The sequence below is a fragment of the Colobus angolensis genome, unplaced genomic scaffold (assembly GCF_000951035.1).
Source record: "Colobus angolensis palliatus isolate OR3802 unplaced genomic scaffold, Cang.pa_1.0 Scaffold53, whole genome shotgun sequence".
NCBI classification, from domain to species: Eukaryota; Metazoa; Chordata; class Mammalia; order Primates; family Cercopithecidae; genus Colobus; species Colobus angolensis.
In genome coordinates this window covers 10297566-10314282 of record NW_012118821.1, presented here as the reverse complement: position 1 = coordinate 10314282, position 16717 = coordinate 10297566, and the positions used below count along the sequence as shown (strand labels likewise).

Below are 16717 nucleotides of genomic sequence, written 5' to 3'. Positions count from 1 at the left end.
ACATACAAGCCAGCACTCCAGTTACTGCACTCTGCTCCTGGATATCTCACCCAGTTGTGCCGAATGCTTGTATCCACACAAGAATCTGCCCAAAGATGTTGATGCCAGCTTTATCCATAGTTGCCAAAAACTAGAGGCAACCAAGAGGTCCTTCAGTAGGTCAGTGGGTAAACAAACTGGTAATCTGGATGGTAGAATGTTCAGCATTTTTAAAAAACGAACTATCAACCCCTGAGAAGAGCTGGAGGAAACTGAGATGTCTGCAGCGCCAGGTCACACGGCTGCTCACTCAGAGAGCCTGGCCTGTCTGAAGCTCCGGGCGCAGCACCAGTTCCTTCCCTCACACAGAGTTTCACTGGGCACGCCCACGCCCACTCTGGATTGGTGTAGAAACGGTTTGGGAATTTTTAACGGCATCGTTCACATGTTTAATGCCCTCCTCCTGCCTGGCACTGTGTTCAGCACTTTCATGTATCTTATTTAATTGTCACATCTGTAAGGTGGGACAGATGACCTCAGCTCTGTAAACTCAGCCATTGCTGAGCCTGCAGTGTGAGTGTGAGGCCACATGTCAGAGCCCCGGAAGACACAAGCCCCACTCTCCTGCCTGCAACACAGCCCCCCACCCCCACTGCAGCTGGAATTAGAGCAGGTCGTTAGCTCCTGCGTGAGGAAGCCCAAATAAAGGACTGCAGAACAACCGTAGTGCAAAGCTGAGACTCATTTCCCTCCTAGGCGCTTCGTGAGCAGGCCCTGAGTTCTCTGTGTCCGGGCGTGGAGTGCAGGAGGCGTGGAGAGGGAGCAGTGCGTGTGTGAGCTAGTACACAGAATAAGTGTGTGGCAGGCTCTACCACACATTTTTAAAATATGTAAACTCCTAAACTTCTTGTCAGAGAAGTGCTTGGCATGCACACAAAATCATTTAGCTAATTCTTGAGAAACATATTGTTTAATTTGTCTGTCTCCCTTGCTAGATCATCCACTAATGAGTGCTCATTCACTAACCTCCCTGCCAGCCTGGCAGTCTCTGTCAGGCAGGAGGTACTTAAAGCATGTTTATTGACTGGCTGCAGAAATGAGGACATCTACAGTATTCAAAGATAGTGCCCATTACCTTGAGAAAAGACAGAGTGAGCATCCACTTTTAGCTTCTTAAAAGGTTTAAACATTCCAACCTTATTTTCCCATTCATTTGCCTAACGGCCGTCCTTTCTGTATCACACAAGGGCAAAGATAAAACACAGGAGTCTATATGAATCAGCCAGTGTGTCGGTACCAGCCAGCCTTTCCGTGCTGAAGCCGTAACGTTAAGCGATGTGAAAGCATGCCGTGCATTGCCACATGGGCCTGGAACAGGTTGTGTTCACATAGTTCACTGATTTTTTCATATTAATAAATTAGAATTATGAACATATAAAGCCACTTACTTTATAGTCACATGCAGATCTTACAAATACAAATACATATGTCCAACAGATAGCATAAAATTTCCTTACTGATTTTAAATTGACAAATCTCAAGACAATCCTGCTAAAAAGGAAACCAGTCATATAGATTGAGAGATATGCAGAGCTTTCCAATTAAAAGCCTCTTCCCGATGTTCTATCAGTTGCTAAATTTTACTGTTTTTATGATTTGATCACCTCGAACTGTATCTCACGCTTGGCTCTCTTATTGCCTAATTACACGTGCAGCGTTGACAAATGGCATTCCCCTCCGTGCTGCCAGCACACTGACCTTGTCATGATTACTAATGGCTGGCTGGCGCTGCTTCCAGCAAGGTGAGCAGCTGTGGCCAGTGGCTATGCGTTTGGGTCATGGATTCCACCATGCCTTGCATGTGTGTTTGGTCACATGTTCTGCCATGTCTTGCAGAGCTGCAGAAACTGGAGGGCAGCAGTGGACCTGTGCGGACGTCTCCTCACAGCCCACGGCCAGGGCTACGGCAAGAGCGGGCTGCCCACCAGCCACACGACAGATTCACTGCAGGTGAGAACACCTTTCAGGGGCTGTAGTTTAACCTGGCTTATCAGGTTATAAAGCATATGTTCATATCCTGCTTCTTTATCTCCTAATTATGTTGTATATACTATACTGGGGCACTGGAATCCTCACTTTGGCCCATCAGGACGCCTGTGCGCCCCAGAAGCACGCTCACAGGTGCCCACACTCAGTCTCATGGTGGGACCAGCATGGCTTTGGGTCAGCAGGCAGGTTCGCTTCACGACTGGCAGCAGCAGCTGGCCTGTGCGGGGATCTGGGGCGTGTCTGGGCCCGGTAGGAAACAGTGACAGGAGCAGTTGGTTCTGTCCACCCCAAGGACGGAGGGTCCATGTGCCATGGGTTTGCTCCTCCTGGCATATCACTTGCTCTGAAATTTAAAAAAAAAGAAAAGGAAATGCACAAAAGAGACTTGTGAACAAAAGGAAACTCATCTGAGAAGAAGGAGCAGCTGTAAACGTTGATAAATTCTTACCTTTCCCTGGGGAGTTTTTCAACTGTTCTTCTAGCTTACATGGGAATCCCCCAGGACTAAACAGATCACCAGATCCTTCAGAACTGTGATGAGCTTTGGAAAGGAGCAGCTCTGGGGAGCCCTGACAGCTTAGCTATTTCCAGCAGGCTCCTTCTCCTTCTTCCTCTTCCCGCAAGAGCTGACAAGAAGAGCCGCTTTCCCCCATCACCTGTCCATCCACTGGTTTGCCAAATCCTAGGCTGTTTTTCTATCATTTCTCTCCAACCCATCACCACCCGCAGTTCAGGCTCTCATTGCAGTGTTGCTATAGCCTCCTATATGAACTTAGTTCACGTTTCTTTATTCACATTCATTCCATAAACTACCTCCAAAAAAACTCTTAAAGCACACTTTTGATCATCTCACTTTCCTGCTTAAAAACTGCCCGGCGCAGTGGCACATGACTGTAGTCCCAGCTACTGGGGAGACTGAGGCAGGAGGGTCACTTGGGCCCAGGAGTTCTGGGCCGTAGTGCACTTTGCCGATCACGTGTTGGCACTAGCTCAAGACCAATATGGTGACCTCCTGGGAGCCAGGGACCACCAGGCTGCCTAAAGAGGGTGAACCACCCCCTTTCCAACTAGGTCTGAAACGGAGCTAGTCAAGAGCTGGATAGTTTCCCATTGCCTACCATGCGAAATTTCATCTTCTTGTGTGTGTGTGTGTGTAGTGAGAACACTGAAAATCTGTCTTAGCAATTTTTAGTATACGTTGTCTGTAACTGTGGTCACCATGTCTACAATAGATCTCTCGAGCTTATTCCTCCTGTCTCACTGGATTTTGTTTCCTTTGACTAACATCTCTCAAACCTCCGCTGCCCTGCCCTCCTCCCCACCCCCGCCCCGGCACCCGCCATCTACTCTGCCTCTGTGAGTCCAGTGTGCTCAGATTCCGTGTGTAAGTGAGGTCACACGCCGTTTGTCTTTCTGTGCTTGGCTTGTTACATCTAACATCATGTCCCCCAGGTTCATCCACATCACGAACAGCGGGATTCCCTCCATGAAAGCTGAGTGGTATTCCACTCTGTGTCGTGCCACGCTCCTTTATCCATCCATCCCTCAGCGGACACTTAGTGAAATTCACTCTTCTCATCAGTAACGTCAGATCACATTAGGTTCCCCTTTTAATTCCAAGTCTCTGGCCGTGCAGCTCTCTCATGCAAATTCCCACCGTTTTCCTGAATGTACCCCAGATGCTGCCAGAGCACTCTGTGCTCTCGTACGTCGTGTTTTGTCCACTCTGTGCCTTTGTCCTTACGTTCCCTGAACGAGCAGACCCTTCCTTAGCCTGTGGCCCCTTGAAATTCCGCAGCCCTGAGAGCTGCCCTCAAACACAGCCCATCCCTGCGCTTCCGCTCCTTCCTGCTCCCGTTCCCGCCGTCATTCCCCCGCCCTCCACTAGGCGGCGCATTCCTGTGGTGCCTTTCCGTCTTCGTGACACCTAGCACAGTGCTTTGCACACACACCTGCTCGGTGAGCAGTGTTTACTTATTGAGTAAACAGTTATGTAAAGTTCACATTGTTATTAAGCTCAATAGTAATTTTTTTTTTTTAGAGACAGGGTCTCGCTGTGTTGTCCAGGCTGTACTCAAACTCCTGGGCTCAAGCAATCCTCCCACCTCAGCCTCCCGAGTTGCTGGAACTGCAGGCATGAGTGATATCTCAGAATTAAATATTCAGCATGTTTCAAATGTTGGATTTTATTTTTCATGACCTCACCTCGCAGAGTGGCCACGTTCTGCTTTTTTAAACACGACTGTGTAAATATGCAAAGATAGGAAGTTAGGTTAGCCCTTATTATAATATATGAGAAATTAATCTCTAACACCAACTTCATAAGGAATAGCAATTTCTGAACTGGATATATATAGATAACCTATTGTCTCCATTGTATTTTGTTTTTAGCTCTGGTTTGTGAGGCTGGCACTACTAGTGAAGTTGGGCCTTTTCCAGAATGCTGAGATGGAATTTGAACCCTTTGGAAATCTTGATCAGCCAGATCTTTATTACGAATACTACCCACACGTGTACCCTGGGCGCAGGGGTAAGGCCATGGTATTTAGTATTTGTACGTTTGTATGTGTTTTGCTCTGGTTTGCTTTGATTTATACATAGTTTGGTAGCCTCAGTTTTCCTTATTTATCCGGTCTTGAAAAAAAATCAGATAAGTACCTAGCAACAAGCCTTGACTTACAGAATGCTCCCACTCAGATTTACCAAAACACTGACCTGGAGGTGCTCCCTGATGCGTCTGTCTGTACATTTAGCAGCCGTGTATCTAGCACCTGCTCTGTCAAGGCAGCATGATTTGGTGCAGGGCCCGGGTGGTAGGCATGTGAGCTGTGCTCCACAGGGAAGAACCGTCCCATCTCAGGACCTGATGCACAGAGAAGCAGAGCAGTGAAACCAAACGTGTCCGTGCCATGTGGCACACGCCGCGACATTTTCCATTCGTCTCTATTCTTATTTAATTTACTTTAAAAATCTGGTTGTGACTCACCCTTTGGGTCACAGTCACGAGCATGGTTTGGAAAACGCTAGGCTATAGCATAGGGTAGTTCTAGGAGAGTGACAGGAAATCAACGGTTGGGAAGGGGGAAGACGGGTTACGGAGAGCCTTCGGCAGCACTGGGAGCCTTGTGCAATGTGCGTGTCTTGGTGGAGAACCTTATAAATATGTTTGAAGCCCTTATATGTTCTTAAATAGAAACCAGTCCCGGCAGGATATGTCTCATGAGGGCGGTGGAAGCAGCTGTTGGAAGCCCAGGCCCTGTTGTCAGGCATCCCCAGTTACATCCTGGTACCCGCTGACCCGTGTGGCCTTGGGGGAGGTATCTGACATCTCTGTGTCCCAGCGTCCTTATCGGTGAGACAGATATGCCAGTCCTGCCTGCTTCCTGGATTGTCCTGAAGATTAAACGATGTCATGTGTAAGTTGCTTGGAATAGTGGCTGCTATCTAGTACCAACTGTGTTTGCTGGTTTTCTTTCTCTCTTCTGAATGCATCAGTGACACGGGAAAGTCTCGCACTGCCGCGTTTTGCAGGCTCGATTCTCAGCATTTGTTGGCTGTGGCAGTGGAGCTACAGAGAATGGTCCTAGGTGTCAGGAAATGCAGAGCCTAATCGGAGGTAGAAAATATTTAGAACCGGCAGTACAAGAGATGCAAAGGCCTGATTAATAATAAAAGAATAATTCCTATAGAAGGCTCAGAAAATTTAAATAAACATTCTATTTAACTTGATCGATACTAGTAAGTAAATAGATGAACTAAAAAGGCTAGAAGTAAAAACAAATCTTTCATCTTCTTTGTGTGTTGTTTTTTGCTTAAAACTCAGCTCTGTTTCTTTGGAGGGGCATAGGAACGAATGCAGATGCCAGCTTTCTTTATTCCCCATGCTCTCTCCTTTGTCATCTTTACCTTCCCCCAGGCAGGACGGGCGGGAATTGGTCCATATTACTCTGAGTTATGCCAGAATTGATGGAGATTCTTATCATTTTTAGTATAAAGTCTTTTTTGACCTTTAGTCTCACTGGTATTAAAATAGTTTATTCCTTCTGACTAAGGGAATTTGCCCCTTGTAGAAAAGAAAAAACTGGAAAGGGTAACTTCTGATAACTAAGATAGGGCATAAATCAGAAAGATTGTCTTGACGGGGCTGGCTTGATTTCATGGAAGTGAACCAGCCAATCTAGGTAGCCACAGAGTGAGGAAGGACCAGCAACACCAGTGTCGCTCTCAGACATAGGACTCTGTGTCATCCAGGGACGCAGACGCCAGTCCTTAATGTGCGACACTTCCTGCCCACCCACTGGCCTGTCCAGTCCTGCTAGCCTTCCACATGACCAGGAGGAACAGACCAAAGCCAGGACCGCTTGATGGTGCGTGTTCAGGAGCTCTGTCTGCCGTGGCGTGGCCAACAGGTGGAGGAAGTGGGGCCAGGACGGTCTTGGGAACTTGCTGAAGGACCCTCACTGGTGTTGCTGGCCAAGCAGCCTTCTGTCCCCAGGAGTCTGCCTTTTGCGGCCGTGAGTTGGATAAAGATGTCTTGACTTCTTCCTGGGGGTCTTGTCCCGCACTCCAGCCAGGAAGCTGCCCGGTGGTCGTGAGCACTGTCCTGGAGGAGCAGGGCTTTATCCGCCCCCTCTCCCCAGGAGTAAGTCTCATCTACGTCCCTCCCAAAGTTCCGTCCAGTCTGCTTGTAGGTGGTTCCCTCATCCGCTCATGAGTTTGGAGAGATACAGCCATTGCTGGTTGTTCAAGGGATACTGTTCTACCTTGTAAATTAACTGGGCTCCCTGATTCTGTCATGTCCCTTTCTTGTCTCCACTTCTTCACCAATTTGAGGGTCATCCTTTCCATGTAAGACCAAATTTCCAGCCCAGAAAGAATGGAGAGCCTGTCACTTAGTAGGTTGTGAAGAAAAGATGGAAAGGTTAAAGGCATTGTTAATTGGGGACGTTTGAGGGTGTTTCTATTTAATCAATTATGCCTGGTAGCTATCATAGTCAATAAATGGCTGCTTTCCTATTTCTTATAAGGATTAGCTTTGTTTTCCCCTGGCATAAATAAAACTATTCCTTCCCCCTCTGCCTGACTGCAGCCTGAGCACCTCCTCCAACCCCGCCCTTCCCACGTCGTTCATGGTCCCGGGAGGGGGCTGGACCCAGGTCTGTGGGACTCTGCCAGGGCTGGGGACTGGGACTGGGACTTGACAGCTGATTTTTTTTTTAGTCATTTTGTCTGCTGCTAACAGAAAACTCAGGGCCTTGAGCACACAGGCCTTAATTGAAACCACCAGATACCCTGAAGGGCAGAGCTGCACCAAGTGCTCTGGTTTCCTTTCCTACTGAGGTCCGTGTGAATTATAGATTCAAAATGACTCCTCTTACATCACCTGCTTCTGAATGTATGACAGGTGTTTAAGAATGAGCGTGACCGAGAGGCAGATATTTCCTATTATGACCAAATAAACATCGCCATCTCGGCTGGGCACAGTGGCTAATGCCTGTAATCCCAGGACTTTGGAAGTCCATGAAGATCTCAAGGTCTCTTGAGGCCAGAAGTTCGAGACCAGCCTGGCCAAAATGGTGAAACTCCGTCTCTACTAAAAATACAAAAAATTAGCCGGACATGGTGGTGCACACCTGTCATACCAGCTACTCAGGAGGCTGATACACGAGAATCTCTTCAACCCAGGAGGCGGAGGTTGCAATGAGCCAAGATCACACCACTGCACTCCAGCCTGAGTAACAGAGTGAGACTCTGTCTCACAAAAAAAAAAAAAAAAAAAAACTCCAGCTCCCGCTGGTCTCTAACCTTTACCTCTGGCCATTCAGGAAGGCCCAGCCTCGCCTTACACATCCTATTTTCCAGCGTGCTGAAGACTCCGTGGCACAGTTTACCCATCTCCAAGGAGAGGATGTTGATGGAAATGACACTGAGTGCCATTTAAGATAAAGAATCAAAACCTGCGGATGTAGGTGGAGAACTACCTGTCACCTTTCCTCCTCATTTTGAGGACTTTTTTTCCTAAGGATGTTCAGTCAAGCCTAGAAAACATGCTTTGATTCTTCCTGAAATTAAATTGCACTGGTAAATGGATAAAGAGAAGATAGCAGCTACGCATCATTAAGCAGCTAATTTAAATTATGAAATAGACATAAATCATACATATATTTTAGCAAAAGTGTATTAACATTCATCCTCAATAATATGCTGGATGTTTACTAATTTTTCTTCCCATTTTGTGGTGTTAACAAAGCATAAATGTAAGATTTTGATTCATTCACTTCATTTTAGCTTGCAATATATAAGCAAAGCAAGTTGTTAAAATGTGCTTTAAAAGGAGGCTATAATTATAAAAACAACTTTTATGAATGAGCTTTAATATATTTCATGTAAATATTGGGTGTAATTTTTGCCCATTCAGAATATTCATAACAAGACATGTAATGAATCATGTGTAAAAATCATGAAGGTTTTTTTGAAAAAATTCATCCAAGAAGGGAACAGTATTATGGTTGATGTATTTATATGTCATATCTGGCAATTTCAGTCAGTTGCTTTCAGCCACCCCCAAAGCCCAGCCCCGATTCTGACCCTAGTGCTGTCTTTCACCTGGTTGTTTGGACGCTCCCTCCTGCACACGGGAAGAATCCTGAGGACTACGGTCATGAGGCCGACCCAGCCCCGCCCCCCGGAGCTGAGGTCTGTGCGGTTCTGGGTGGGACCCCCAAAACCACAAGAAGCCCAGATAGCACTGACTCTGACCTGGGTGTCCTCTCTTTATCTTCCTTTCTTGCTCCTCAATCTCCACCTCCTTTTCCTCTGTTCCTCTTCTACTGCATTCATTGCTTCTTCCCCTCTCAGACCCTACGCCCATCCCCAGAACCCAGGGCCCAGCTTCATCCGTCCCCAGAACCCAGGCCGCAGGCGGTGGAGTGGAAGCTGCTTGCATCAAGCGTTTTGTCGGAGTTCATTTCGTGGGTTGTGGGGCAGTCACTGAAGGCTCAGATTTGTGTTCAGAAGCCAACTGGCTGGGGGTTGTGAGCAGATTGTCCACATCTTTTCATTCACTGGAAGTCCTCGGTGTCCCTGCAGGACACACTTAAAGACTGTGTGGCTTTCGTTCCCTGAGACTTCACACATAACTTGGCAACTGAGCTCTTCTGTCTAGAATTGTCATGCGGCTTCAGGAAATTCAGAGGATCGGTGTTGGTCATACTGGTAGAAGATGTCAAAACAAGAAGAATAAAAATAGTGTGCAGAAAACTTGCTCATAGCCTCTGTCTTATCGCTGAAAACTGAACTTCACTTGCATAGTGATACCCTGTATCATGCATCTCCAGGGACAGAGAAAAAGATAAATATATCTTAAAGTTGCCTTTCCCGTTCATATTTCTCTGCTTTTGAAATAGAAGTTCCCTGTCCATGAATTCTTCAGAGAGTTGAGGTAGAGTACTCTTTCACTGCACAGGATGTCACTGTTGCTTCCAGATGGATTTGTGCAAATTCAGGTATTTGATTTTCCTGTGTTGCCCACGTCTATTTACTGTTTACTTTTACTTTACTTTTTTTTCTGTTCTAATAGCTTTTTAATAAAAGGTATTTACTTTTATTCTAACCCACTACTTCTGTACCTTATGAGAAACTGTTTTGGGATCTGGTTGAATCCACTCTTTGCTTAACAAAAATTGATATTTATTTAACTACAAATATTAAATACTCAGACAATTAACACATTTTTTTCATATTTGCCTTAGACCTTTTTTGTAACAAATGAAATCACCCATTGCTGATACAGCCTGTGAACCTCCTTCCCAGTTCAGTCCCTCCCAGAAGCAGTCAGAGTCGTGGTGTGTTGTGTAGCCTTCCAGATCATGTTTTTACATATTTGCTTCATACACACACATATACATACACACAGAGAAATACATGTATACAGAGAGAGGGTATTGTCTTATAAGCTTTGTAAATATACATCATGAGCACATCATTCTTCATTTGCTTTTTTTTTTCCCCACTCTCCATTGTTCATATCCATCTGTACCCGTATCCATAAAGATGAACAGTTAGGATCTTTCCAGCTTTTGGCTGTGATGAGCAGTGGGGTTACGGACATCTTTGTACATTTCCCGTTGTACGTGTGGAGTTCGAGGTGTACATTTAAAGTGGCATATGTGAAAGGGGCCATGCTAATTTCCACTCCCAGCCACAGCCTGTCAGTTTCTGTCCCTCCACTCTTGTATAAGTAAAGATTGTCAGACTTTCACCAGTGAGTCTAAAATTCTACCTCCTGTCGCAACTGACGTCTTTCTGCCGAATTATGTGTCCTTTGTCGGGGTTTCCTCCTTGGTGACTCACTCTTTCATAATCTTGGCCTGTATTTCTATTGGGTTATCTTTGTTATTAATTGCTTGAGGTTCATTCTGTATAGTAGGTATTTAATCCTTCATCTGTTTTGTGTTTGGGAAATATTAATATCTTCTCCCATTCTGGGAAATACTATTTGCAACCCTGAAAAAAAATTCTAATTTAAAAATACAAACATAACCTTTTTTGTTTGCAACATAACACATTTTAGGAGTTTCTTCTTGATTCCACGTACTGTTATATCAGGAATAATAAATGCAAAGAAATCGTGCCTTTGTCATTCCCAAGTAGGCTGAGACAAGTAAAGACATTTACCAGACAGCTTTCAAGAACGTTTCCTAAGGGAGCTCTGCACGCTGTTGCTGGGACAGTCCGCTGGGTGTGGAGGAGCTCTGCACACTGTTGCTGGGCCCGTCCGCTGGGTATGGGAGGAGCTCTGCACACTCTTGCTGGGCCTGTCCGCTGGGTGTGGAGGAGCTCTGCACACTCTTGCTGGGACCGTTCCCTGGGTGTGGAGGAGCTCTGGGAGATGCGGTATTGGGAAGAGAGTCTACACAGCCGCTGATATGCTGCTCTTCACCTGGAGCTTCCAAGAGCTCTGAGGCAGCCCCACAGAGTCCCTTGTGCACATCTGTCAAAGATGCTCTCTCTCCTGGCATGGCCTTGAGGCCCTAGGCCACCTGCTGCCGCCCTCACCATCTTCCATCGAGTGCAGTGGGATGCACTTAACGTGAGTGCTCCGGAGATCACCTCCCACAGAGTCTTTGGCCCTGTAGACAGACATCCTCTGTCATCTCCCCACAGCATGGCCATCTGCCTTCACTGGCACCTCAGCATCTGCAGGGAGCATCCCTGTCCCAGGAAATCTCCTCATCCACCCCAGAGGGTAGTCGTCACGGACACCAGCCTTTTCCCGGCACCAAAAGCATTTTTGTTTTTGTTCGTCTTAAATGTTGTTAACTTCATAATTACTATTCACGTTAGGGCTTTAAAATACCTTTCCAAAATCCTACAGAGTTTCTCTTTTGAGAGCCATTCTTCATATCCCCGTACTAGCCTTCTTTAATTTTCTTTTAGTTTTTTTTATTTTTTTAATTGTCACACTAGTACAGATTGTGTCTCCTGTTACAGGGTTTGCAGTCATGAAAAGTGTTGGTAGGGATTATATCTGTGAATAATATTTCTAGATCATTCATTGCATTTTGTATTAACAGCTTGCATTGGTGTGGTACATTTGTTACGATTGATGAACCGGTATTGGTACAGCATTATTAACAAATGTTCATAGTTTACACTTGGGTTCACTCTTGTGTTGTACATATTCACTATGTTAAAGAAAATTAAATGTCCATTCCTGACAAGGTTAATTTCATCCTCTCTCAGTGAGTTAAATTCTTGTAGACCCCCACCACCATCTTTTTAATCTGTTGTTTGGAATTACGCTTCTCGTTCCAAAGAAACATTCACGATGGCAGTGAGCATGTAAACTTTCCTAGTGCTTTGAATTTTTGAAGTACCACGTTCTGCATTATATTGCTCACTTCAAGTTTCCATGCAACTAGAGGGAAAATAGGAGCCTAAAAGATCTTCCCATTGGAAATAAAGCAACTTGATTATCTTCACTGTGCTGTTTAAGAAGTACGGTGCTGCTTCTAATACTAAATTCAGATCTGTATGTTTAGTCTAAGTTACAAGAGCTGTAATGACTTCACACGAAATTGTACTTCAGAAGTGAATCCTTACAGATTACCTTCAAGTCAAATTAAAGTGGATGGGGCAAACACTTCAATTAACCGGAATCGCGCTAGTCGTCCCTCAGATGTCTGCTCCTCTGTGCGCTTAAGAATCTCTCTACTCATCCCTCAGATGTCTGCTCCTCTGCCTGCGTAAAGGCACACTGTCACTGTCACCGTCACTGGGCCTTTCGTCCTTTTTCATCCTCCCTCCAAAATCATGAAATTCACATTTTGAGTTCTCAAATTAAATTCTGAAACTTTTTTTTTATCAACACATAACCATACATAATATCTCAGAATTAAATATTCAGCATGTTTCAAATGTCAGATTTTATGTTTCATGACAAAATTACCTCACCTTGCAGAGTTTCCATGTTCGGCTTGAGTTAGATTTCCAGGTCACAATGCTTTGCGTCGGAACTCCTGAGTGTTGATTGTTGGACACGTAATTGCTGCTTTGTTTGTTTGGAGAAGGCTCATTAGTTCATCTTACTGCTTTTCACTTTGCTCACTGTTTTTATGAAATCTAACATTCTCAGTCTTTTCTTAGAACAAACCACTAAAAATATGGGAATTTTCAGTTTGGGGCTCCATATCTACCATGAGAACACCCAAATGGAGACCTCTCCTTACCCTGTCTGCACTAGATACAGGCCTTGGCCAGTCACTGGGCTGTGGCTGAAGCCACACGTGGGTTGCACATGGCTGTGGCAGACTCATACAGAGGCAGTGACCCAAACCTCAGTTTGTCTTCATGCTTCAGGGCTTTGGAGACTTAAGTGAATCATTTATATTTAAGGTATTTTTTTCTCTTAGGACTTTCTCACTGTTTTTGTGTTGTTTTTAGTTTTTTTTTAATTTACAATGCCACATTTAACTCAAAAATGACTTGTTGAGAGCTGTAAGTGTGACACTGTGTGCTTGGCCGGGCACAGACACCAAGCAGTATCCCCACCGTTGAGCAGAGGGAAGCCAAGCGCATGGCTTATCCTGCCTGCTGGGGTCAGGACAGGAAAGGACACAGCAGACATGCAGAGACAGAGGGAAATAAATACAAAGCAGCCTTCCCAGCAACGCATTCACGTAACTTGAAAATGAGTCAGAAATGCCAGGGCAAACTTGTAAGTTTGTGCCTTTTTGAAGAAAGGGTAAAGCTGTTAAAATTGGGTAAAGGGTTTGGAAGGTTTCCACAGCCACGTTCTCTGAGGCAGGTGGCACAGGCATCCAGGCATCCTCATGTCACACCCGCTCTGGCCTCATGGCAACCTAGCTGCATCTGGGCCCTCACGCCCTAGTTTGCAGGTGACTCAAAAGGCTGCAGAGAGGATGTGATCCACCCAGCACAGCTAGTGAGTGGCAGAAGGTAGCATACCCCACTGAAGGGAAACTGAAATGTCGTCTTTTTCCCCTTTCATTTTTCACTGCCCACCACCAAGGCCTGGGCAATTCCTGGCACATTTCTCTTTTCTATAGTAGTAGTACGGATTTTCAGCACAACAAGGGACAGTCTGAAATAAATTTTGTAGGAGTATTTTCATTTAATGTTTTCTAAATGATTAATGAGAACACTTCTACAGTATTTATACCAACCTAGATTTTGGCAGGTCACAACTATACATTTTTCTGGAATCTTCCAGAAAAATAGATCCACTAGGAATTGTTTTTCCTCACAGATTTTGACTAGCTTCTCCTTTTTTTTTTTTCCTTTCCAATGCTCTTTCTCCCTGCAGGAGAAAGGCCTCAGGGCTGGTGTGGAAGCCTTGCATATTTTATCTCACTTGACAACCACCCTCAGCATGGAGGATTTCACTGAGATTCCCAGGGTGGCTCTTCAGAGACAGGGGCTAGGTTTGGTGACTGAGAGAATCAGCTTAAAGGTATTTTTATGTGCATTTACTTATGACAAAAGTCTGAATTACACCAAAGCAGCTTCTGTATGTATCTTGTTGAAGAGGGGAGTGGTTTTCTTGAGGGTGCAGACCCCATAGCTCTCATTATGTGCACAGGGTGCAGGCCCTCCTGCCCAGCGCCAGGAGCTGCTGAGTAAATGTCAACTCAGTGAAATTCACACGCCCCACCTGGAGCTCACAGGCGGTTTCTCCAGCTGCTTCCATTTATTGTTTTAATTCTATGATCCACATATTTTTTCTAGGAAGGGGTGTTTTTCTTTCTGATTTAATTCCCTACATTTTTCTCTTGCATATGAAGTTGTAGATATGTCTTTCCTTCGGATTTTTATTCTTTTAAGATTTTTAACCTGTGCGAGACTTCTTCAATGATACAAGTCAATGAGGAGGAAGATCTTTTTCCACTTCAGTCTTCGCTTTGCTCCAGGTATTGCTAGGAAAGGCACAAACAATGACAGCATGTTTAAGGAAGAACCTGGCCGGCTTGGATCACCGCTACTGTCATTCTTGGTTTTGCATCTACCTGGGGAGGGCCCAGCTTTTAGGTTCCCACTGAGGGAAGCATGAGAGAGGATTGCTTGGGGGATGCTGCCAGAGCTTCCAGCTGACAGTCTTTGCAGAGCGGCTGCCAAGTGGCCTGGTGGCCGTATGTTGGCAGCTTTTGATGAATTGGGATTAGGGAATGTTTGTTTACTTGATAACCGAGTATCTACAAGGAGAGGTGGCAGCGTGAGGGAATAGTGCCACCATAATGAGGACACAGCCAGCCATCTCTTCCCTGCCACAGAACCCCAGGCAGTCCCCTTCAGGCTGCAGTTTTCCGTCTGGACTGAGGGACTGGCCGGTGGAGCAGAAGGAGCTGATCACCCTCCGTGGGAACGAGGATGTGCAGAAGTTTGAGTTACTGTGGTTTTTATGTTCTTCTTTTTGAGATGGAGTCTCACTCTGTCGCCCAGGCTGGAGCGCAGTGGTGTGATCTCGGCTCGCTGCAACCTCCACCTCCCAGATTCAAGCAGTTCTCCTGCCTCAGCCTCCGAGTAGCAGGGATTATAGGCGTGTGCCACCACACCTAGCTAATATTTGTATTTTTGGTAGAGACAGGGTTTTCGCCATGTTGGCCAGGCTGGTCTCGAACTTCCAGCCTCAAGTGGTCTGCGCGCCTCAGCCTCCCAAAGTGCTGGGATTACAGGCATGAGCTACCGCGCCCAGCTGAGTTATTGTTAACTGTTACGTGGGGGGCAGGGGAAGGGCTCATTATCATTTTTTTAAATAATATTAACATATTTTCTTTTTAAAATGTTAAAATTTAATTCTGAAAGAATTTTGCTACATTAGTGCTAGTTTTAATGGTGATTTTATTCAATATATCCCCCAAATGTAAGGAAGAAATGGGTAAATTTTGTTCACAAAAATATCCTCCCTACCTCCCAAAAGCAGTAGCAATGGGAGCACCTTAGCACGTGGGAGATTTGAAAAGAACCTGGAAGTCAGGTTTCTTGGAGGAGGAGGATCTGACCACAGCTCAACTCCACCTGCTCCAGCAGCGCGGAGTCCACAGGTACAAGCAGGCGTTTGGTCCCCAAGGCCTCACAGAAGTTCAGGCAGAATTTCATCACCTTCTTTTCCCTTAACCCCCATTTAGGCTTTAAATGCCTGTGTGGTTTTTAAAAGGGTAGAGGTAGCAAGGAAACAATATATATCTAATGAGGGACATTTTCCTGTGTGACATGTAATGAATGTGCTATACGCAGTACTGATTACCTGTTATAATTAAGGCAGTGTATACTACTGATGACCTGTTTTAATTTGATCCTAAGGAAGGTCAGTGTGCATTTTGAGACATTAGAAAAATACAATTGATATTACCTGATAACCTTTGAGTTAGCGAATTTTAATTTCACATCAGTAAGGTACTGTTTTAGAGCAGTGCTTCTCCATCTCAGCGTGCACAGGAATCACCCAGCCTCTTGCGGTGGGCAGGCCCTGATGCAGCAGGTCTGGGCAGGGCCTGAGATTCTGAAGTTCTGACAAGGACACAGGTGACAAGACTGCAGGTAGCCGGAATGTACCTTTAATCAAGTATTAATATTACTCTTTCAGCTACAGCTGGCCACTATATTTAATAGTATTTCTGACAATAAAAATACATATTTTAAGTTTCAATTTGAGATCCCAAGAACACAGTCCTTCACCCCAAAGAAATGGATCTGATTTTATCTTTTTTCATGTGGCAGTCCCCATATTTGAACCACGCTCATTAAAAACTCCATTTTCCATCTAATACCTCGGAGAGACCATCTTTATTGTATATTAAATTATATATGTAGTTAGGTTTATCTTCCCTTTTTGTAATTTACAGAAGAATCGAGTAGAGTTCCATATACCCTCTTTCTTCACAGTTTTTAATAACATCTTGCATTTTTATTAATAAGTATAAAAATTTTGCATTAGCATAGTACTTTTATTATAATTGATAAACCAATATCGGTACATTGTTGTTAAACTACATAGTTTACCTTAGGGTTCACTCTGTGGGTTGTCCATTCTGTGGGTTTCAACAAATTAATGACATTCCGTGTTCATCACAGTGTCATGCAGAATAGTTTCACTACCCTGTGTATTAATCCCCCCACCACCCCTGGATTAATCCCCCATCACCCCTGGATTAATCCCCCATCACCCCTG

At 45.1% G+C, this 16717-nt stretch overlaps 1 protein-coding gene across 1 annotated transcript in view; it reads left to right on the top strand.

Annotated features, from left to right (window-relative positions):
• Nucleotides 1-16717, top strand: part of LOC105525359 (trafficking protein particle complex subunit 12) — a 101595-nt gene that overhangs the window by 33385 nt on the left and 51493 nt on the right. Inside the window, exons 3-4 of the mRNA XM_011960955.1 lie at nt 1876-1989; nt 4420-4558. Of these exons, the coding sequence (XP_011816345.1) occupies nt 1876-1989; nt 4420-4558 (253 nt within the window). The remainder of the gene's footprint in view (nt 1-1875; nt 1990-4419; nt 4559-16717) is intronic.